This window comes from Phocoena sinus, chromosome 1 (assembly GCF_008692025.1).
Source record: "Phocoena sinus isolate mPhoSin1 chromosome 1, mPhoSin1.pri, whole genome shotgun sequence".
In the NCBI taxonomy this organism is placed as follows: Eukaryota; Metazoa; Chordata; class Mammalia; order Artiodactyla; family Phocoenidae; genus Phocoena; species Phocoena sinus.
In genome coordinates, this window is record NC_045763.1 from 46,492,919 (window position 1) to 46,516,298 (window position 23,380).

At 57.4% G+C, this 23,380-nt stretch overlaps 1 protein-coding gene across 2 annotated transcripts; it reads left to right on the forward strand.

The window, feature by feature from the left end:
- The first annotated feature begins 865 nt into the window (after nt 1–865).
- PCSK9 (proprotein convertase subtilisin/kexin type 9) lies at nt 866–23,264 on the forward strand. 2 transcript variants are annotated; one of them, XM_032610266.1, is made up of 12 exons: nt 866–1,336; nt 4,494–4,685; nt 6,926–7,049; nt 10,630–10,763; nt 10,986–11,127; nt 14,095–14,291; nt 15,320–15,503; nt 16,019–16,192; nt 16,520–16,668; nt 17,786–17,963; nt 19,663–19,844; nt 21,361–23,264. In XM_032610266.1, the coding sequence occupies exons 1-12, from the start codon at nt 1,133–1,135 to the stop codon at nt 21,577–21,579; spliced, it is 2,079 nt and encodes a 692-aa protein (XP_032466157.1). In that variant the 5' UTR covers nt 866–1,132; the 3' UTR covers nt 21,580–23,264. The 2 variants fall into 2 exon arrangements, with proteins under 2 accessions (XP_032466157.1, XP_032466162.1); XM_032610271.1 differs by lacking the exon at nt 866–1,336 and adding an exon at nt 1,539–1,612.
- Nucleotides 23,265–23,380: the final 116 nt, after the last annotated feature.

The following is a 23,380-nucleotide window of genomic DNA, read 5'->3' on the forward strand; positions in this document are numbered from 1 at the left end:
CGCAGGGCATGTGGGGTCTTAGCTCCCCGAACAGGGATCGAACCCACACCCCCTGCACTGGAAGGCGAAGTCTTAACCACTGGGCCGCCAGGGAGGTCCTACAATGGAATTCTTGAATGTACACGTATGATATCTCTGCAGATTAAAACCAGAAATATCTGTAGAATAAATCCCTTGAAATGTTTAATTAGTGTTGGCTGGAAGTCAAAAGCAACAGGACTTCAAGGAGTGGCTAGTTGGTGAGGTTGGGTGTGCCGGGTGCATACGGGGCAGAGGCCCGAGAGGGGTCGGGGCTGAGTTTAGAAGGATGGCACGCTCAGACCTGCGGAAAGACTTGGGGGCTGGGGGCAGCGAGGTGTCCGCTGTCACTGGCGGCGGCGGCGAGGCGAAGGACCCGATGGAGTGGTTCAGACACCTCACACCATCGTTCGGGGGTGGGTAGGCGAGGGGGCTGGCTGGCCAGTGCCAAGGCAGAGCCCAGAAACGCTTGACGAGGTGGGCTCAGCCGAACTTGGTGCCTGGCACAGCTCGCAGGGCTCGGGGTGAGGGGCGGGGAGAAGGCGTCTCGGGAGCGCGGGAACAGCTTTCCAGCCCAATTAAGATTTGGGATTTTGTCCTCTCTCTGAGCGTAATCTGACGCCGTTTGGGGGTGGGGGTGGGGGTGGGGGTGGAGGTGGGGAGGGGGGGGGGAGCGAGGCCGAAACCCGATCCTTCAGTCCGGGGGCTCCGTTAATATTTTTTTTTTTTTTGCTCCGTTAATATTTAATCAGGTAGGATCATCCGATAGGGCTCAGGTGGCGTGACCTCCCGGACCCTGGGCGTCGCGCACCCACACCCCGGAAGGTTTCCGCCGCGGCGTCGAGGCGCGCGCGGCTGCAGGCGGGCTCAGGCTCAGCTCGGGTCCGAGCCAGGAGGGACGAGCCAGGCAGTGAGACGGCCCGAGGCCGGCAGGCGTCTCCTCGGCGCAGCCCCGAACCGGGAGGCCTGGAGCCCGGCCCAGCGCGCGTCCCCGCCGGGGCCCGAGTCCCGCGCTCGCATCGGGTTCCCCGCCGCGAGGCACAGGCGCTGCGGGCCTGGCCCGCGCGCCGCCCCCGGGTCTCCCTGCCCGACGCAAACCTCTCCTCTCCCCGCGATGGTTACGGGCAGCTCCCGGCGGCCGTGGTGGCCGCCGCTGCTGCTGCTCCTGCTGCTGCTCCTGGGACCCGCGGGCGCCCGCGCGCAGGAGGACGAAGACGGCGACTACGAGGAGCTGGTGCTCGCCTTCCGGTCGGAAGAGGACAGCTCGGCTGACACGGCCCAGAACGTGGCCATCGCCACCTTCCACCGCTGCGCAAAGGTGCGGACGCCGGGGTGGGAGGCGGGGGCGAATCCGCGCGGGGACCCGGGCGGTGGGCATATCCTCTCTGACCTCAGTGCCCCCCCACACCCCGGAAGGGAGGGGCTGGAGTGAAAGTCACTGGGGCGGGGGGGGGAGGGGGCTTTGCTCACCCGAGGACGGGCTTGGCGCGGATCTTGGGCACTGCGGGCGCGGGGAGAGAACCGGCACGGCGGCTCTTTGGGGTGCACTCTGCGGGGGAAAGATGCACGGGGCTCGGAGACTGGTAGGCGCCAGGTAGGACGAGCAGAGCACCTCCAGGATCGCCTGCTCAGATCCTGGACGTGCCTCACCACTGAGGCTCGGGTGGGTCAAGGCGCTAATGCCCGAAACGTGCTTAGAACGGCCCCGGGCAGAGAGGAGATATTATTATACGTCCTGACGCGGATCGGGAAATCTGGGTAGTGCAGAGTGTGTGTGGGGAGTGGGGGGGGGGGGCTTGGGGGTCTTGGGACGAGACGGCGCTACTGTGACAGGGGTGGAGCGGGAGAGAAGGCGAATGAATGATAGCGGCGGGAGGCAATTTCTTCATGCCACAAAACTCACATTCTAGGATTGCATCTCCTTCAGCTGAAGAAAAGAACAAAACTGAAGGGGAGGGGACGGAGTTATTCTCCAGGCCTGTTGGGGTCCTTGGGCTCGTCTGGGAAGGGCTTGTTTGGTGCTCTCGGGAAAGAAGGAGCCTGGTAGCCGCAGCCCATTCAAACGCCGCCCAGAGTGGGTTTCCTGAAGATCAAGGCCAGCGCCTGGCCGCTGGGCTATGGGAGCTCCTGCCCAGGGTTGGGACTGCTGGTTCCCTCCAATTATAACCTTCCCAGGGCTCAACTGAGGTCCTGCTACCGGGCTTGGAGTCAGCTCTGGGGTTGAATCCTGGCTCCATCACTCGCTAGCTGAGTGGTGCCTGGCAAGTCACTTAACCTCCGAGCCTCCATTTTCCTTATCTTTAAAAGGGAGGTGACAGTCCTTCCCGAGGGTTTGTTGTGAAGAGTCAGTGCTGGGCAGATGGAGGAATGAAGGGAAAGGGGCTCTGTTGCCCACATGAATGACCTCCCCACCATGTGAGCCAATGAAGAGAGCACTGTAGGAGGTAGCTATTTACCTTGCTGCAGTGCGACCTCCCAGTCATGCCCTTTTTGCTCCAAACTGCAGCTCCCGGGGCAGAGGGGAAGTTCTAGGCTAATGGACATCTGGCCTGCGCTTCTGCCCCAACTCCTCTGCCTGAGTGTGCTGGGTGCAGAGGGGTGTCAGGCCCTCAGTGTTGCCTGTGTCCTGTGTTAGTGGCAGGAGGGGAGGGACCTCTCTTCTTCAGTCTGGCTCTCACAGAAGAGTGAAGTTTACTCAGCTCATAGCACCTTCTTCTTTGTTCCCTGAGCCTTTCACCGTCTAGAAGGATGTTGATGGGTTGTGACGAGGTTGAGAAAGCGCGTTTCAAGTCACTGCCCCCAAATAACTATTCTAGAAGTAGTAAATACCCCATCCTGAGAGGTGAGTAAGCAGAGGCCGGACAACCAATTAAAACAGGTGCTTGAGGGTACTTCTTCCCCAGCGGAAGTTTGGAGCAAGAACCTCCGGAAGTTCATTTATTCATTCCTTCAATGGATATTTTGTAGAGATTGAATTTGTAATGAAAATATTTTTGGCAGGCAGAGAAAGATTTTAGACCAATCCTTTTATTTTATTCATGAGAAACTGAGACCCAGAGAGAGGGGTTTCACCCCCCTGATGCATTAGAACTAGGCTTCTAGGGCAAGTCTCCTTCCAGTGCACAAAGTGTCCTCCCAATTCATTAGGTTTTCATTTCGCTGAGGGCATTTTAGATGGGCCTTTGGAGCATAAATAGGAGTTTAAATAAAAGTGGCAGGGGAATTTTATTCTAGGTGAAGGGGGTAGCATGAACAAAAGCTCAGACCTGGGAAAGCTAGAGGTGGAGAATAGGGAGCACATGTCCACAGTTCCTTATCTCCCTTCTGAAATGTAAAATGTTCTGAAACCCAAAAGGTTTCTTGTAATTTATTTTGTGGTAACCTGACCTGAACTGACATGAGGTTATTTATAAGTTATCCCACTGATGTAAATATTTATATTCCTATATTTTGCTGCATAGATTACAATATGCTGCTCCAGACGCCTCTGAGCACCCTGATTGCCTATTACTACCTTTCTAAAGTCCAAATAAGTTCTGAATCTTGAAACCCATTTGACCCTAAGACTTTGGATAAAGGGTTGTAGACTGTATTCTACTCTGGTGCACGTACAGAGATGTGGGAGATTAGGCTACGGAGGTAGGTTGCAGCGGGGACCAAGGGGCAGCATGGAGTTTGGACTTTGTCAGGCTATGGGGAGCCACTGAAGATTCTTGAGCACAGTTGTGTCTGTTTGAGAGCAGTGGGAGCAGATAAGAGCTAAGAGCAAACAGATCTGCTCCTGTAGACCATGGCCTTGAGTCTTTTACCCCATGTGAGAAGTGTCACCTTTGCTCACTCTATCATCCCTTCTGTTTGCTAGATGCTTTACACAACTATGTCTCTTAGCTTTCCCAGCAGGCCTGTGTCATAGGTATTATGTTCCCCGCACCACAGAGGAGATATCTGAGGTTCAGAGCGGTTGAGTGACTTGCCCATGGCCACATAGCCAGTAAATATTGAGGTTGGGATTCAGGCCATGGTTTTGGACTGCTTCCGGAGGGGGTCAGGGAGGTACTAGAACCGGGAGGAATTGATTATTTCAAATTGAGACACGGGGAAGGGAGGTGTAATTAAGAAGGTCTTCGGGAGGAGGTGGCCTTCAGGCAGGACCTCCAAGGGTGGCCAGGCCTTGGTCGGCCCCACAGAGTGCTAGGTACAGGTGCAGACGAGAACCTGGTGTTGACTGTGGCCCATGGTTCCCGTTTTTGCCTGACTGTCAAGTATGAAAGTGTGGTATATGTTACGTTACTGCTAAGAGTTGGCTTCTATGTGGTTTGGGGGTCCTAATTTGGTGACCTCTCTTTATACTTCCTATACTCTATGGAGTTTCTTTTGCTGTAATTCTAACTTGTAAACAGAGGTGGATGAAGCACCCACAGCACCCTTCTTCTTTTTTTAATGTCATCATGTCACTCCTCCTCACTGGGGGCCAGGACGCCTGGAGGCTGCCAGGAACCTACATGGTGGTGCTGAAGGAAGAGACCCACCGCTCGCAGACGGAGCGCACCGCCCGCCGCCTGCAGGCCCAGGCCGCCCACCGCGGCTACCTCACCAAGATCCTGCACGTCTTCCACGACCTTGTCCCCGGCTTCCTGGTGAAGATGAGCAGTGACCTGCTGGAGCTGGTGAGCTCCGTCTCTGGGCGGGCCACTTCCCGAAAGGGCTGGGCTGTCTCATGCATACAGAGCACTGTCCTGGGTGTGCCCATGGCTGACCATCGGGAGGCAGCAAGTGTTCACAGAGCGCTTACTGAGTACCAAGCACAGTGGCTCCTGGCCTTCGGTACAGGATGCCCTTCAAGCCTGGCCATACCTCAATGGTACTTCATCTTCATCTGAGAGATGAGGAGACCAAGGTTCAGAAGGGACCACACAGACAGCCAGAGGCAGAGCTGGGATCAGACCCAGTGGTCTGTCTTCCAGCTGTCTTTGTGTTGGTGAACTTGCTGCCTATGAGAACCCTACAGGAACAAGGCCCTATGACATTAGTGGGGCCAGGGTCATTTTATTAAAACATGACTCAAGGATCCAAAATTCCTTTGAAACTGATGCTATTCAGAAGCTTCCTCCTGTAGGACAGGGAGGCTGTTCCCCCTCCAGCCCGACCCTGATGCCACATCTTTGATGCAGGGGCAGAACAGACATGGGTAGTTGAGGACTTCTGGGCTCCCTTCTCCTCATCCTGGCCCTAGTGCTTTAAATGCATATCTTAAAAACCTTTCTTGGTGAGGTTCCCTGCGAAAGGGGGCTCCGCTTGAAGCGAGTTGATGGCTGTAAGATTTGTAGCTTTAATAAAAAGGCAGAAGAGAATTTGGCAAATGCACCTTTAAAAACAAAACAAAACAAAACAAAAAACAACCCTTTCCTTGTTTTAGCCTCTGCTCCCTTCCTCCCAACCCTCCCCCACTCCCCTGTCCTCCTAACTTGATGAGAACACATGGTTCCCATTTTCATACTGATTCTCCGCGTGGCTGGGGTGCTTCATAGCCTCCTGCAGACACTGAGACCCAGAACGGGACAGGGTCTTGCCCGAGGTCACACAACACATAACCGGCAGAACGAGAACCTAGGCCCAGGCCTCCTCACTCCACTGTACTACTACTGCGTGGTTTCATTCCTTTCAGCGTAGAGTGGCTGAACCACTACAGTGTGTTAAGTCCTGTGGGGACAATGACATGGATTAGACAGGGTCCAATCCCTTAGTCTAATAGCGGACACATCAAGTTAATACCTTCAATCAGTCTGCTCATCACATATTTAATGAGCACCTACTATGTGCTACAGACATGAGGATGGACCACCAGCCCTTTCCCTTGAGCTCACAGTTCAGAAAAAGAGACTGAGAAGTGATGGCCAGTCAGTTAACTGGGGGATGATATGCCCAGCACAGTGCGGGGGAAGGAATCAGATGCCCACAGAGCCAGATGGCACGCATGAGCCCCGAAGGCCAGGCAGCTTCTCAGAGGGGAGACACTGCTGAGCTGCAGGCCACAGACATGTGCCCTCACGAGCTGGGCTTTGGCATTGCACCAGCCTGGGTTCACGTACCCTTACTAGTTTGTCTAACCTTGGGCAATTTTCTTTACCCCCTGAGTCTCAGTCCCCAACCTGTAAGCTGTCATGAAAATAGGAACGGTTCTTTAAGGACTAAATGAGATCGTCAAGTATATAAGCAGATGCTAAGCACAGAAACTCACGGAGGTGTGGACAGGTTAAGGAAGCCCACAGGGACACTGAGGCACCCAGGGGTGAGTTTTCCTGACAAGTTGATGGGCGAGGAGAGGGAATAGTGTCTTCTCTGCCAGGTGGGAGCTGGAGCTGTGGAGCAGGGGCTGCCCCGGGGGAGCCGTGGTCACCAAAGGATGCAGCCACCGTGGGAAACTTGCACCAAAACAGAGGGAGTGAAGACACCCTCTCATCCCCCAAAACTCCTTCTGGGCCTCCCTCTGGCTGATCCCAACCAGAAGTCACTGCAAGGAGGCCTGGGTGCTGCCATCTGCAGGGTCAGCCTCCCCACACCTTGCACGGTGGAGAAGGGTGGGAACGGATCTGGGGGAAACAGAATGGCCAGTGAGGGCATCGTGATCTGGGCATGGAGTCCAGGTCCAGCCTTCCCCGGGGCCTGGGCACTGCCTGGCTCCCCAGATGGCATGTCAAATTCAGAATCCTTCCTAAAAGGCATCCTCTCTGCTGGCGGGTGCTGGGCTCCCCAACCTGAGCGAGGAAACCCCACACCAGGAGGGGACAGGTATGGGACTGTCGTGTGACCCGGGACAGGCTTGATCAGGTAGGTGAAGGGCTGTGGCTATGGCTGCTGTCAGCCAAATGGCTTTTGAAGCCGAGCCCCACCTCTCTGCCTTCTGCAGGCCCTGACATTGCCCCACGTCCAGTACATCGAGGAGGACTCCTTCGTCTTTGCCCAGAGTGTCCCGTGGAACTTAGAGCGGATTCTCCCTGCGCGGCGCCAGGCGGATGAACACCATGCTCCTAGTAAGGGCCCCAAGCTCCCTGCGCCTCTTCATCCCAGCGGAGGCCATGTGCCGCTCTCTCCTCCCTGTCTATGGTCCTCACCTCCCAGGGGCGTTAGAGCTCAGTACACTCTACTGACCCCTTTTCTGTCCCATTCCACCCAATCCAGCCCCCATGCCCTGCCTTCCTTCTGCCCCAGGTACGATGCAGAAGTCTGTTTCTTTAAATGAGCCCCTCTCCCACCTTCTAAAAGTTCACGTTTGCCTCTTCTTGCCATTTGGCCCATCAGGCTGCACTCAGGTGGGGAGAGGGTAAACCTGACCTTGACACCCCCGAAGGCCCACAGGTCTGGGTGATCCCAGTGCCTTGAGGACAGGATTGGACCCCATAACGGGACAGATAAACCCTGTTTGCCATGCCCCCAGCTGGTCTCTGGTGTCCTGCCTTGCCCTGCACCTCCCTTCAGCATCGCTAGGCTTCCTGGGGTTCCCTGCGTGGGCTACTCTGTGTGTCCCCTCCAGGCCTCTCCCCCCACTCTTCCCTCTGCCTGGGGTGGCCTGGCCAGGAGGAGGAGAGGCCAAGGAAAGTGGCCTGGGTTTGGGCAGGGCCTTGTAGCGGGGTAGAGGTGCCATTTATTGAGCTGGGGAAGAAGGGAAGGACACCTGGTTTGGGGAGATCAGGGGTTTTGGCTGGCCCGTGTTCAGCCTGAGAAGCCTGCAGCATGAGGTCTGGAGATCAGCAGAAAGACGATGCAGGGATGCTCCAGGACCCAGCCAGACCTGGGGGCGCATCCAGCCTCCGCCCTTTACTGGCTCACGTGGGGTCTCGGGAAGCCACTTCCCTCCCGGCTCCTCCCCTTCCTCGGCTGTAAAATGGGCACGGTAACCCCATCCTGTCCTCACAGGGTGTTGTGCGGCTGTTGATGTGCAAATGCTTTGGGAACCGAAAGGCTAGGCGGGTTCTGAGTTGCTGTCATCTGACAGACGGTAGACCTGGGGCCTCCCAGGGCTCGCGGCCAGGATGGGAGATGAGTAGGAAGTGTGGAGCGTCAACCCCAGGGTTGACAGCGGCAGAGGTGCGGGGCCTGGTCAGGCAGGGTGTGCTGACCGGTCTGGGCAGCCTGTGGCCAGGGAGGGGGTGCCCTTTGCAGGAAGAGCCTGCCTCTCCCCACCCCAGGCTGCTCCTCTCTAGGCAGAGACCCTAGAGACCCCACCTTCCACATCTGCGGCTCAGGGACCTCCCGGAGCCGGCTAGTACGGGGAATGGGGAGGGGATGCTGTGCAGGGGGTTCCGGGGGACACCAAGCCAAGCAAGAGAGAGAGAAGGCCACAGCCCCTAAATTAGGTTCCTAGGGCTGCCCTAACAAAGTACCACAAACCCGGAGGCTTAAAACAATAGAAATGTATTCTCCAGTCGGAAGTAAAAGTGTCAGTGGGCCAAGCTCCTCCCAAAGGCTCTAGGGGAGCATCCTCCCTCGCCCCTTCCAGCTTCCGGTGCCTGCAGCGTTCCTCGGCTGTGGCTGCATCACTCCTGTCCATGCCTCCTTCATAGGATCTTCTCTGTGTATCTCTCCTCTTCTGTTTTTTTATGAGGACATATCAATGGATTTAAGGCCCATCGGGATAATCCAGGATGATTTCATTTGGAGGTCATTAACAATCACATCTGCAAAGACCCTTTTGCCAGATAAGGTCATGATCATAGGTCCTAGGGGTTAGAATGTGGACATAGACGTTTTTTGGGGTGACCGTTGGACCCACTGCCCTCCCCCAGGCCAGAAGCAGACGTGCAATCCTTTCCTTCCCCACTGGGATGCCCATGGATTGCCTTACCCTCCTCCTGCGCCCAGTGGCTGTGAGAGGTGGGGGGGGTTGGAAGGCAGGAACGTGGAGTCCATCAGGAGTCACAGAAGGGCTTGGCTGGACGAGTCCCCCCGGGGGCTGTTGGGTCGGAGTGGGGCGGAGTGGGCACCATGCAGATGAGTGGAGAGTGGTGCACCCGGCCAGGAGCAGACCCTTCCTTCACAGAGAGGCCACCTGGCAAAGGGCTGACGAGCACAGGCTCTGGAGCCAACTGCCATGCGCAAACCCAGACTTTAGCATTTTCAAGCTGTGTGAGCTTGAATGAGCCTCAGGTTCCTCTGCAAAAACGGGAGGTGATGACAGTATGTGGGGGGCTGTGTTGGGGTTAATGCTCTTTATGCTGTAGCGAGCCTCCATCCCTGTCTGGTATAGAGCGAGAGTGCTGTCATTTCAGCCCTCCCCCTCCTCTCCTTCCATGCCACAGTGAGTTCTCGAGTAGCCACTCTGCTCCAGACACTGTGCTAGGTGCTGGGGACACAAAGACCAACAAGATGGACTTGGTCTCTGCCCGCACCCACCCCACCCCCCACTCCGCCCAGAGCTTCTAGTGCATGAGGGCTAATCCATTGCTTACTCAGATAGCTACATGACACCAGGTAGTCTGGATGGGGTAGGAGCTACGAAGGAGTCTGGACAGCTGTGAGTATGGAGTCAGGAAAGGCTTCCTGGAGGAGGTGACACTCAGCCAAGCCCTGCAGTGGGTATCATTAGCCCCTAGCCCCACCAAGGGGAGCATGTCCAAGCAGAGAAACAAACAAGGACAGAGGCCCTGAGGCAGGAAGGGGTGTGGACTGCGGGGAAGAGGCAAGAGGGTCAGGGTCAGGGGCCTCCTGGGCAGAGATGAGAAGGAGAACTTGGCTGCCTTCCGAGCTTCTCAGGCATGGCAGGGGCTGTCCTGTGGGAGAGAGAAAGCTCCCTGCTCTGGAGGGATGCAGGCAGGACTGGGCGCCCACCTGCCAGAGGCCGCAGAGCTCCCTGCACTGATTCAGAGGCTGTAAGAGGCCACTCGCAGGTCCCTTTGCCCTTAGTGATAACTCCTCTTGAGGCCGCTTTTCCCCTCTGGAGAATCTGAACTGACCCAACTAGAAATGATGAAGTGTGTAGGTGGTAGGCTTTTGGTGAATTTCCAATACTGCTGTTTTCTCTGAGGCTGTAACTTGTGTCCGTTGGAACCAGCCACCGTTGAGCCATCCTGGCACCTGGTGGAGTGGAGAAAGCATGGGCTTGGAGCCAGGAGGCCCAGATCCACGCATCCTCCTTGAGCCTCGGTTTCCTCTCTGTGAAATGAGCTGACCTGCTCAGACGGCCATACAGGCCTGTTATTCTCCTTTTACTTGTCAAATCCTGTTCTGTCTTTAAGTTCTGTGGCCTCAGGTTTGGGGAGCTGTGAAAAATTTTAAGTAGGGGCTTGGCATAGTTTTTTCCATTGTATTTATTAGTTTCGAGTGTTCATGTTGTTATTTCATATTAATATTATGGAGCCAGACTACTTGGTTCTCTTGCTGGTTCCACCATCACCAGCTATGTGACCTTGGACAGTTACTTACCCTCTCTGTGCCTCACATTCCTTGTTTGTGATATAAAGATATAAAAGTATGTACCTGGAGAGGATTTTCTGAGTTGACGTAAGTAAGGTGCTTAAAGCAGTGCCTGAGACATGGTAAACAATTTATATGTGTTAACTATTACGTTAACCTCATGGTTATTCTTTCCTTTCGAACAAACCTCACCTTGGAAAGCTGGAGGTGGCCTGGTGGAGGTATATCTCTTAGACACCAGTATCCAAAGTGGCCACCGGGAAATTGAGGGCAGGGTGGTAGTCACTGACTTCGAGAACGTGCCCGAAGAGGATGGGACACGCTTCCACAGACAGGTGAGCATGTCCCTCAGGTGGGGGGGCTGCCCCCGTCCCTCATCCCCGACCTGGAGTTGATGCCACCCCCGGAGTGCCACAGCTGCACCCCTGCTGGCCTCCGCAGCTGTCACTGCCCCTGCCCTGCCATCAGTTGTGGGTGGGGACGTCTGTCCGGTCACTCACTGATATTATTACAGGGTGGATGAGCGTTCTCACTCGGGTCTTGTATTGGTCGAGCAGGCGAACAAGTGTGACAGCCATGGCACCCACTTGGCAGGGGTGGTCAGTGGCCGGGATGCTGGCGTGGCCAAGGGCGCCAGCCTGCGCAGCCTGCGTGTGCTCAACTGCCAAGGGAAGGGCACGGTGAGCAGCACACTCACAGGTGAGTGATGGCTCCGGACGTGCTGGTCTCTGCCTCCAGACCCGGCATGGGCCGGGGCTTCAGCCCAGAGAGAACTGACTCCTGACCGAGGAGACCAAGGCAGCCTCTGCCCCAGAGGCAGAGTCCCAGAGTGTCAGAGTGGGCAGGGCCCCCAGGGGGCATGAGTGCCGATGGAGAAACTGAGGCCCAGAGAGGGGCAGGGCTCAGCCCAGGCAGGTCCTGCAGCTTTGACCCCTAGTCAGTGGTCTTTCTACAGTTTCACGCTGCTCCCCTTTCCAGATCTTTTAAAATAGTTGCGTCTTTTGCCATGTTACTTTACATTTGGATGTACCCTCGAGGTGATCTAAGCAAACTTTCCCCACCTTCTGCTTAACACCGGGGGACTCACTCCTCATGAATGATTGGAGCCCTGGTTGGGTAGACCTGGTAGAGGAACTGGCAGAAGACTTTTTCCAGACTCTTGCAGGTTTCTCCATCCAGTCACCTCTGGCAAGGTCCAGCTTAGAGCTAGGACCCTGGGAGGCCTGTGGGCAGAGAAGAGGGTGGGAATTCTCACTTACTGAGTCCCTCCTGTGGCCAGACCTTGAGCAAAGGACTTTGTACTCCATACCCTGAGGGTGGTATTGTGAGCCTGTTAAACAGTTGAGAAAATCAACCCAGAGAGGGAATGTGACTTGCCCAGGGTCACACAGCCAGAGCCAGTGGCCTCGCTGGGGAAGGTGCTGGCTCTGAGTTTGACCTCCACTGCAAGCGCCCAGACCCCTGTGTCAGACGCTGGCCTCTGAGCTGGCAGAGGTAGCCATAGGCCTTTTTGAAGGGCTGGGAAGGGCTGGTGGTGCCTGCCTTGTGCTTGGTGAGTGAGCTCTGCCCTAATCCTTTGCAGTTTAGTGCACAGGTTTTTGTTTGTTTGTTTAATTAATTAATTTTTGGCTGCATTGTGTCTTCATCGCTGCGCGCGGCCTTTCTCTAGTTGCGGCGAGCGGGGACTACTCTTCGTAGCGGTGCGCGGGCTTCTCATTGTGGTGGCTTCTCTTGTTGCGGAGCATGGGCTCTAGGAGCGCGGGCTTCAGTAGTTGTGGTACTCTGGCTCAGTAGTTGTGGCTCGCAGGCTCAGTAGTTGTGGCTCGCAGGCTCTAGAGCACAGGCTCAGTAGGTGTGGCATGTGGGCTTAGTTACTCCGTGGCATGTGGGATCTTCCCGGACCAGGGCTTGAACCTGTGTTCCCTGCATTGGCAGGAGGATTCTTAACCACTGTGCCACCACGGAAGCCCTAGAGCACAAGTTTTGATGTTTGGTTTTAAAGGCAAGAATCAATAATCCCCTGCCCTATCAGGTGACCCTTCCTTCCTGTCCCACCCCTCTATCCACTGACCTCAGCGCAGCAGGCCAATTCCCAAAGGTCAGTGTGCAGAGGAGGGGAGGCCCGCTTGTGCCCTGAAAGGCCTTCCACAGGCCTGGCGCCCTGGGCTTGGAGGGTTTTCCGGGGAAGAAGAAGTCCCCGCTTTGGGAAAGGCCCCTAGCACATTACCTGGAGCAGAGCAGGGGCTCCATGAACAGTAGCTTTTACTTTTGTGGTCACCACCGGTCTCCTCTGCAGGCAGATTGTTGAGGTAAAGTGTGTCAAGTCCGAGCACAGAAACGTACATAGAGTTAATGAATGGCAGCTGTAATCGTACTGATTTTTCCTCACCTCCACTCCTACTTCCGCTCTGCCCCTCCTGGTGTGAGGGGCAGCTGTCTTCTCCTAAGAGGAGCCTGGCTATGGGACCCCAACTCCCACCTCTGCTGCAGCCCTGCGGACCTCCCAGAGGTCCAGATCCAGAAGGTTCTGAGAGGTCAGCTGGCCACACCCCCATCTGACGGGGCAGGAGCCGGAGGCTGCGAGGAGAAGCTGTCAGCTCGGGGTCCCCTGGCATGTGAGGGCCAGAGCTGGTGTTAGAACCCAGGTCTCCACTGGGCCTGGGCTCCAGGCTGCACACTCGGCTCTGGGGCGGGGGAGTGCAGCCGGGGTCAAGGCATGACACCCCCCCCCGAGGGGGCAGGGTTATCAAGTCCCCCCCACCCCCACCCCTCTAGCTCCAGGGTGAGGAGCCTTTTGATCCTTGACACAGTCCGAGCAGCAGTGCACCCTTTCCCACATGGGAGGGCAGGGTCCCACAGCTGCGAGTGGGCAGTGTGGACTCACTGGAGTGTGTGTGTGTGTGTCTGTGTCGTGGGGGAGGATTACTGTACACCAGCCCTCAGAGGATGGCGACGAGGCTTGTGAAGGTCAGAGGCAGGGCAAAGGGGGCCCTTCCTGTTCCTCTGAGAATCTTACTTATCCTCTTGGTGCCTCAGTTTCCCGGAAAGGGAAAATAATGGTAAGGTTACTGGGAGGATTGTGTAAATTCCCATAGTCAGGCACTTAGAAGGAGCCTGGTGCGTATAAGTGTTTGGGAGTTGGCTGGTTTTATAAGTGCTGCTGTTGTTAACATGCTTCCCACGTGTATTAGTCAGGGCTGTCCAGAGACACAGAACCAACAGGATGTGTGTGTATATTTATCTCTATAAATGCATACGTATACACATATGGGCGACTTAGCTTAAGGAGCTGGCTCATGTATTGTGGGGCTGGGATCTGCAGAGCAGGCTGGCAGGAGTTGATGCCGCAGTCTTGAGTCTGAAGGCAGTGCGCACACAGGTTTCCTTCCTCCTTGGGGGACCTCCGTCTTTTCTCTCAAGGCCTTCAACTGATTGGACGAGGCCCACCCCCATTATGGAGGGTAATCTGCTTTACTCAAAGTACTGATGTAAACATTAATCACATCCACAAAGTACTTTCACAGCAACACTTAGACCTATGTCTGAGCAAACACCCGTAGCCTCGCCAAGTCGACGTGTAAAATTAACCCTCACTGGGGCCTCCGGGGCGGGGATGGGGAGGGGGAGCGTGCCTCCTCATGGGTGACCTTGGCTTTGTCCTCTCAGGCCTGGAGTTTATTCGGAAGAGCCAGCTGGCCCAGCCGGCGGGCCGGTTGGTAGTGCTGCTGCCCCTGGCGGGTGGGTACAGCCCGGCCCTCAACGCCGCCTGCCAGCACCTGGCTGGGACGGGGGCAGTGCTGGTGGCCGCTGCCGGCAACTTCAGGGATGACGCCTGTCTCTATTCCCCGGCCTCAGCTCCCGAGGTGGGTGCTCCCGAAGGGAGGGGAAGGTGGCAGGGGGGCCCCTGGGGGCTTCATGGGGGTTGCTCCTGAACTGGCCTGGCTTTGGAAGGACGTGTCAGAGACTGCCAGGGCCGACCTGGGCAGAGGAGGGGCTTGAACCTCCACCATCCCAGTCTATGAACAGCACCAGCCTCAACTCTCCCCCCCGCCAGTGCAGCTCCAACCCCACGCCCTGGCCCCTCTCCCTCCGAATGTCTCGTGACTCCCCCGGCCCCTTCTCCCCAATCCCATCACCTCCGTCCATCTGCTGTCCCCTGGATTGACACCATAGCTCCCTCCGCTTTCTCCCAGCCTCCCTCTCCCAGTCCACTCGGTAAGGGCCCCCCCGCCGCGGCAAGGCCCCCTGAGGCCCTGCATTGGTGTGTCCCAGGGGAGCTACATGAGCACAGAGATGACGCTTCTCAGCTTGAGAGGTTGACCCAGTGGGTCCAACGCCCGTCCATTCCTCTGACTAACATGCGAGGGCACCTAATGGCGGTGTGGGCACTGGGGGGACTAAGGGGAAGGAATCTCGTCGCATTTCAAAGATATCATAGTCTGGGGGGTGGGTGTTGGGGGGCACACGTGTGAGCCTGACAGTGACGGATAACCTTCCCTGGCTGCCGAATTTAAAATCGCATAAAGCAGACAAAACCCAGCAGGTCTTTTCCACCTTGCCGGCTCTGCTTTCCTCCTTAGCACTTATAACCACCTAATGTGTTGCATTGTTTACTGTTTGTTTACTGTCTGGGTCCCTCCCTAGAATGGAAGCACCTCGGGGACTTCGGGAATGGTGCCTGGCATATGGTAGGGACAGAGGGCAGCGCCAGGGCCGGGTGGGGCAGAGAGTGCCAGAGCTCTGCCTGGAGAGTCAGATTTCCCTCAGGAGGGGATATTTGAATGGGCCAAACAGGTATACAGGAGTTGGCCAGCCCAGTTGGCAAGGTCTCAGTCTCCCTACATCCTCTCCTTGACTCCCCTCTCTGCCATCCACTCCCTCACCTCTCCAGGTCATTACTGTTGGGGCCACCAATGCCCAGGACCAGCCGGTGACCCTGGGGGTCCTGGGGACCAACTTTGGCCGCTGCGTGGACCTCTTTGCCCCAGGGGACGACATCATCGGTGCCTCCAGTGACTGCAGCACCTGCTTCACATCACAGAGTGGGACGTCACAGGCTGCCGCCCATGTGGCTGGTGAGTAGCTGCCCCACCGCCTCAGCCATCATGATTCTGACAGCCCCTTTGGCAGGCAGGGTCTGCACCAGGACCACGTGTGCCAGGCTCTGTGTTGGGTGTGGGGGAGTAAAGATGAGTCAGACTGATGGTGCCATCAAGGACGCTCAGTCTGATGGGGGAGGCAGGTGAACAAACGGAGCAGCCAGGGCTGTGTGGAAGGGAGGGGCGCCTGACCAGGCTAAAGGTCAGGGAAAACTTCCTGAAGGAGGGCCGTTTCATCTGGGGTTTGGTGGATGAATAAGAGTTTACCTGGCAAACAAAACAGCAGTTGCCAAGGCTCGGAGGTGCGAGAGCAGGATGTAAGTCTTACTCTGGCCATCTTTTAGCACGGGATTGCAGGTGGTTTAACTTCTAAAGAACAGCTTGGTGTGTCTGTGTGTGTGCGCACGCTCACGTGTGCACCAGGAGAGGAGTCCCAGGTCGGGAGGGAGGGCCAGGCCACCAGCATCTCTCACCGCCTGCCCCACGACCAGGCATTGTGGCCAGGATGCTGACCGCTGAGCCGGAGCTCACCCTGGCCGAGCTGAGGCAGCGGCTGATCCGCTTCTCTGCCAAAGACGTCATCAATGAGGCCTCGTTCCCCGAGGACCAGCGGGTGCTGACCCCCAACCTGGTGGCTACACTACCCCCCAGCACCTATGGAGCAGGTCAGCAGGATGGCAGGGTGGGCAGAATCCAGACTGGGGCTTGGGAGGTCTCAGGGCATCTGTGTGGCCTGGGCAACCTTGTCCCTCCCTCATCTGTGGAGGGAGGATTTGGCCACCGGCTCCTAGACACTGGGGGAGATTGAGTAGGACGGGCTCCAAAAGGGCTTTGCAAGGGCTTTCGTGACCTGTTTTAATGGGAAAATGGATCACATTCCTTAAGGCCCCTCTCCCCCACCAGGAGCCAAAGATCTGGAGCCCTCTGTGAGCAGAGCCCTGACAGAGGCTCCCTCCCCAGCCACCCCTCCTCACCCCAGGGCCTCGTTGCAGGTGGGCAGCTGTTCTGCAGGACCGTGTGGTCGGCGCACTCGGGGCCCACGCGGATGGCCACGGCCGAGGCCCGCTGTGCTGCCCCTGAGGAGCTGCTGGGCTGCTCTAGCTTCTCCAGGAGCGGGAAGCGGCGGGGCGAGCGCATTGAGGTGACCTGTACCCTCCCGTCGGAGCGTGAAGTGGGTTCTCGCTTCCAGGCCCAGATCTGCCTGAGCCCCATCCTCCTCTGAACTCCAGCGCCCGTCTGCAAGTTAAAGCTGAACAGGGCATATCTCAGTCACGCGGTTTGGGTGCTGCAGGAGGGAGGCACACGGAGGGTTCCCGGGAGACTCTGCAGGATGAGACTGGATGGATTCCCATGCCTGCCTCGTGGGAGGGGAGGGCCGAGTGTGTGCCAGGGATTCACTGCCTCGGGGGAGGGGAGGGCCAGACGTATACCAGGGATTCTCTGCCTCTGGACGCAGTGGTCTCCAGGGCCCTTTTCACTCAGATGTTCCACGGTTCTGGCAGTTGAGAAATCTCAAAGCAGCAGAAGAGGGGACTTGATGGGAAGGCTGCAGAGCCTGGCAGAGATGCCATCTGGCTGCAGTGTTTTTGTGGAAGGGCAGTGCCTAGGCCGGGAGGACAAGGGGCAGGCAGGCATTTCTGTCTGGGAGCCGGTGTCTGGGAGTGTGCTTGACTGTGCACCCTCCTGCACGTGAGTGCACGTGGGAGAGGCTGAGAGTGGGTCAGGGCTGAGCAGGCCAGGTCCATGCTCTGGAGTCTTAGGTTTCCCTGTATCTGCAATTTTTTTTTTTTTTTTTTTTTTTTTTTTTGCGGTACGCGGGCCTCTCACCGCTGTGGCCTCTCCCATTGCGGAGCACAGGCTCCGGACGCGCAGGCTCAGCGGCCATGGCTCACGGGCCCAGCCGCTCCGCGGCATGTGGGATCCTCCCGGGCTGGGGCACGAACCCGTGTCCCCTGTTATCAGCAGGCGGACTCTCAACCACTGTGCCACCAGGGAAGCCCCCTGTGTCTGCATTTTGAAGTCACTCTCAGTATCCAGAAGAACTTTATAACACCCAGAACTGCCCATCTGTGGAACCGTCCGCCTTGGGTGGAAGCGAGCTCCTTGTCCTCAGGGGCCGGCTGGCCCCTCGCGAGGCCACCGGAGAGATTTCAAGGGGCTGGGACCAGCCGCCCGAGTCAGCTCCCCCCAGCCCCACCTCATCCTGTGTTTCGAAGCCTTTTCTAAAGCAGGTTCCTGTTTCTGTCTTTGGCTCTTAGGCCCGAGGGGGCAGGCGCGTCTGCCTGGCCCACAACGCATTTGGGGGTGAGGGTGTCTACGCCATTGCCAGGTGCTGCCTGCTGCCCCGGGCCAACTGCCGTGTCCACACGGCTCCGCCAGCTGGGGCCGGAGTGCAGACCCAGGCCCGCTGCCCCCAGCGGGGCCAAGTCCTCACAGGTAGGCAGCTGGGCCCACCCCGGGGTAAGGAGGCGTCTCTGGCTCCTGGTGCACCTGCCCCCACTCGGCTGGCCCCACGTTGGAGCCCGACGGCCTGGTGTGAAGGCCAGTGCTACCCTTCCCATCCCTGTGATCCTGGGCAAGCACCTCATCTGTCTCCGTCTCAGCCTCCTCCTCCCTAAGAGGGGCGGCGGCACTTCCTGCTTCACTGGGTTGCTATGAAATGAGTAACACCTAGAGCACCAGGCCTGGGACATCGTAGGCATTTCCCCACAGGCAGTGCATTGCATTAGGGGCAGTTTAGGGAGTGGATCCGAAAGTGGAGCTGACCTTGGTTTAACCCTGGCTCTGCCAGTCGTCCGCTGTGTGACCTATGCAAGTTACTTAACTTCTCTGTGCCTCAGCAGTAGAATGAGGATGATGGGTGCTAAGCATTTAGCTTGGTGCTAGGACCACGTAAGTGCTAGCTATCCTGGTTATCATCCATTGCTTTAGAATCCATCCTCTGATATAGGTAACTGTGGATGGGCCACCTTGTGTCAAAAACATGCCCTGGGTAGGTAGCAGGAAGTCGCAGGTAGGGACCTTGTGGGGGATCCAGGGATGGTGCCCCTCAAATCGGGAGGGTACATGGGATGTCCTGGGGAGCGTTTGGGGAGAGGGCAGGTAGTGGGCCTGGAAGAACTGGCTCAGGAGTTGATTCTTCATCGAGTATGTACTGGGGAGCCCCTGAAGTTTGAGGAGGGTGACAAGGGCGAGTGACGAGTTAGGAGCTGGCTCTAGGAGGAGCAGCTGGTGATGGCTTTGCAGGGGAAAGATGAGCCCAGTCAGGTGGAGAGGCTGGGACAAGTCCAGCAGGCCACCGGCTATCTTATTGGGGTCCTGGCTTGGTGGGAAGTCCACCGTGTTCTGATGGCTCTCCCCTTTGGCAACGCCCAGCAGATGAACTCCAGGGCACGTGCCAGTTCGAAGACATCGGAGTCATAGAACCCACTACCTATGAAGCACGTCCAAAAGAGTCCCACTTTACAGCGAAGGGAACTGCACCCTGACATGCTGAGTGACTTCCCCAAGGCCGTGCAGCTAACACACGGGCATTCCAGTGACCATGACCCTAACAAGTGCAGAGCCCTTGCCCGGTGCCAGACGCTGTGCTGGGCTCCGTGTGCATGTCCTCACTTCACCCTTGCAGCCTCCCTTTTCCTTTTACAGAGGGAAACTGAGGCTTGCTATAGCCTAGGAATACTCTCTGAGGTCTTGTAGCCAGGGGGTGTGCTTGACTCCCAAGCTCTGGAGGGAGGCCCATGTCTCCCAGAGAGACATCAAGCTCACCCCTGAACTTCTGCCTGGGTGGCTGGGTTATGGGGAGGAATACCATTTCCTGGTCTAGCATCTCAGGCCTTGGAGCCCCCTCCCCATGTTGGGGTGGAGAGGAGATGATGTTTTCCCTGAGACACTGAGGCCCAGAGAGGTTGTATGGCTTTCCTAAGGTCACACAGCAGGCCAGCAGCAAGGTTGAGCTGAGAACCCAAGAGTCCTGTCGCTCAGGCTAGTAGTGCCTTTTTCCTACCGAGACTTGTTTCTGTGTTTCCCAGCTCCAGACTCAGACCCTAAAAAGATGGAGACTGAATGGGGTGGGGAGGAGAGACAGAGAGTCCCTTAGCATCCAGGTGTTTGAGCCGGCCCTCCTCTTCCCCAGGCTGCAGCTCCCACTGGGAGGTGGAGGACCTTGGCACCCCCAGTCGGCCTGTGCTGAGGCCACGGGGTCAGCCCGACCAGTGTGTCGGCCACAAGGAGGCCAGCATCCACGCTTCCTGCTGTCATGCGCCGGGTCTGGAGTGCAAAGTCAGGGAGCACGGGATCCTGGGCCCTGCAGAAAAGGTGAAGGGGCTCGGGGGGTCGGGACGGGAGCCAGATGCCACGTGGGGTGGCACGTGTCCATCCTGTGCAGCTTTTCTGGGTCAGTGTTTGTGTCACCACCATACCCTCACATATCTGGGGAGTAGCTTGTGGGGTGGGTGCTGTCAGCAGCTTTTGCAGCTGTGTGGACATCACGTGTGTGTGTGTGCGTGTGTGTGTCGCTGGGCCAGTTTTTGCTTTTGTCCAGCTTAGTGAGAGCTGCTGTTGGGGCATGCTTCCCTCGCCTCGGAAGAATATGTGTAAATATGGCATAAGAAAAGCAGTCCCCACACATTCACTGATTAATCCACTTAACACATCTGCTGGGAGGATGACTCAGCCATGACCCGGAGGACGGGACACCTGAGCTGAGCGCTGCAGGTGGAGGAGAGGCTAGCGGGGCCAGCAAGGTGAGGAAGGGCTTGCAGAGAGGGGAGGCACGCTGGAAGACTGGGGCGTGAGAGGCCCTCAGAAGCTGCCAGTGCAGACCCGCAACCTCCCTATGGCTTCTCTCTAAGTCTCCTTTTAAAAGCCACAGGGAGCTTCTTAAAAGGAAGCCCTGGGGAGTCCACTCTCCTGCCTCAGAGAGGTTTTTAAGAGCAAGTCTGTAGTGATTGTGGTCTGGATGCTGCATTGCTCGAGGGCAAGGGCTGTCTTGGGTCCACTTGCTCAGCATGTATTGAGGCCTCTGGCATTCCAGGCACCATTCCAGGGGGTGGAGATACAAACCTGACAAGTTCTCCTGGGGCATCTTTTCTAGTGGGATGACAGTAAACGAATGAGTAGTATTACAGAGTACTTAGAAGAAGCTGTGGAGAAAAGTAAGGCAGGGAAGAGAATGGGGAGGGGAAGTTCAGGAGAGGCCTCACTAAGAAGGTGGGGGACAGGACAGGGAACAGTGTTCCAGGCAGAGGGAACAGCCGCGGCAAAGGAGCACCAGGAACAGCCAGAGGGCCGGTGAAGTGGGCACTGAGTGAGGGGGAGAACCAGAGACAGGATTCAGGTGGGGCCTGAGGGCCACAGTAGGGACTTTGGTTTTTGCTCCAGTGAGCTGGGAGCTACTCAGCGTTCTGAGCCTGGGGTGGGGGGAGGGGAACGGGTATCTGACCTGGGTGTGAGCAGGTTCGTTCTGGCCGCTGTGCCATGAAGACTGCAGGGAAGGGGGCAGAAGCAGGGAGGCCTGCTGTAGGCAGGTGGACAGCTACGGTGACTGTCCAGGCCCGGGGGGCGGGGGCTCGGCCAGGGCAGGAGCACGGAGGATGCTAGGGCCTGAAGGAGGAGCCCACAGACCTGAGGGACTGGACGTGGTGGGAGCAGCGGAGGGGGCAGTCCAGGCTTTGCTTTGCCGCTGGCCGGGACGGGGAGGGCTGTGGGAAGCATGGTGTCGGGGGAAGATGAGTCTGTGTTGGCACGGCAGACACCAGCCTGTGCCCTCCTGGCCTGGCTCACAGTGTGCCGGGCCATACGTGCGCTTTCTTTCGTCCCCTGGCCCTGGCAGGTCACCGTGGCCTGCGAGGGAGGCTGGACGCTGACCAGCTGCGGGACCCTCCCCGGGGCCTGCCCCGCCCTGGGGGCCTACGCGGTGGACAACACGTGTGTGGTGAGGGGCCGGGACATCGGAGCAGGAGGCAGGACGGGCGAGGAGGCCACCGTAGCCATCGCCATCTGCTGCCGGAGCCGGCCCTCAGGGGAGCAGGCCTCCCAGGAGGCCCAGTGACCGCCCTGCCCGGGACGCATGCATGGGGAAGGGGCCAGGGCCTGGGGCCGTGGTCCCAGGCCTCGGCTGGGCTTTGAAGTGGTTCCTCCTTCCCCCTTCCTCAGCCTGGACCCCAGGGAAGAGGATACCTCTTGCTTCTGGAGCTCGCGCGCTGGCACTCAGGGTGCGCTGGCTCCCCACCTGGGAGAACCCCAGCTCTCGGCCTGGATCACCCCTTCCCAGGCCTGAGCTGCATGGGAGGCTGAGTGAGTAGGGCTGCAGGTGCCAGGCAGTCCCTCCCTCGCTGTGGGGCTGGGTCCACATGCCACCGTTAACGCTGGTCAGGCTGTGCCCAGCTTCCTGCCAGCCGCTCCCAAGATGCCAACACTGTGGGTAGAATTACTTTTATTGAGCAGTCAGTCTTCAGGCCTCCGTGCAGGAGGTGGTCATTCTCCTGTGGGTAGGCAGGGAGGCGCTTGAGGGCTGGAAGGGGCCAAATATTGGTCAGGGGAAGTGAAAGGTGGAGATGGCCCCTCATCTCCTGCCCGCTTTAGGGACGCCCTGTTGGGCTCCCGAATTAGTGGAGGATCAGTTTTCCATGCCTCTGGGGGTGCAGGGTGGCACTGACAAGGGGTGACGCTTCCCCACATGTGGCCAACGTTTCAAAGTGTCCAAAGGGCTTCTCCACCCACCTTCTCACAAGTTTCAGAGTAGCCCTGGGGCAAAGGCAGGCCCTATATTCATACCCACTGGATAGATGAGGATGTTGAGGCCCGAAGCACGAGCCCAGGGTCAGCTGCCAAGATGCCTTGGTTCAAGTCCTTGCTCTTTAGAGAGATCTCCATCAGTTCGGTGATCTCCACGGGCCCTCCCAGTCCTGCTGTTAAGACTCACCTCCCGAAGACAGCTTGTTGACAAAATTCCTAGCTCTTGTACCCACCAGCGGCATGACGGATGCAGCCAGATGTGTCCCAGGTGATCACGAGGCCGTGCCTTTGTTTCTCCCAGCTGCCCTCACCTGGCCTGGTCCCGGCTTTGCAGCCCACCTGGCATCAGCCTGCAGGGGGACATCACCCCGGGATGACTCTTCAGTTCCCAGTGGGGGCCTCGTGCTCCATCCACCCTCTCACCCCGTCCTCGCACCTACCCTGCACAGCACACACTGTCATCCCCACTTCAGAAGGAGACTGGGAACCAGGGGTGGGGGTTGGGTGCCCGCCATTCACACAGCCAAGAAGTGAGGTGGTACCAGGGTATAAACCCAGATATGTCCCTAAAGCCAAGGCTCTTTTTGCTGCACCAGGTTGGGCCCCCCCATCTTTATAATAACAGAGGCTCATTAGGGAACACAGACCTGGGGTAGCCCTGTGAGCAAGGACAGAAGACTGGGCAAAAGGCACTGGCCGATTCACGGGGACCTGAGTAGAGAGGGCTTTGGAGGGATGCAGGGACGGAGGGGGAAGGGGAGAAGGGGGAGGTGCAACTCTCCCTCCTTGAGCTCCCCTACCCCCAGCCCCACCCAAGCAAACAAGCATGCATTTATCTTTTTGGTCTGTCTGTCAACAACTCTCTGTTGCCTTTTTACAGCAAGCAGCTTTTCTAGATCTCCGTTTTGCTTTTGTAACTTGAAGATATTTATTCTGGGTTTTGTAGCATTTTTATTATACAGTGACTTTTTAAAATAAAAACAACTTGTCGTGACTCTTGCCTGAATCTGACCGTCTAGGATGATGCCTTGCTTATACCAGATGCCTGATAACGGTCTGTGGGGTGGTTGAGTAAATCAAGCCTTTGAGGAGTGTCTGTATTTTGAGTACAAGTA

Coding starts and splice junctions, on each gene's coding strand:
- PCSK9 (XM_032610266.1), top strand. CDS start 1,133: ATGGTTACGGGCAGCTCCCGGCGGCCGTGGTGGCCGCCGCTGCTGCTG. Junction 7,050..10,629: donor GGATGAACACCATGCTCCTA/GTAAGGGCCCCA, acceptor CACCTTGGAAAG/CTGGAGGTGGCCTGGTGGAG. Junction 16,669..17,785: donor GGCGGGGCGAGCGCATTGAG/GTGACCTGTACC, acceptor TTTGGCTCTTAG/GCCCGAGGGGGCAGGCGCGT.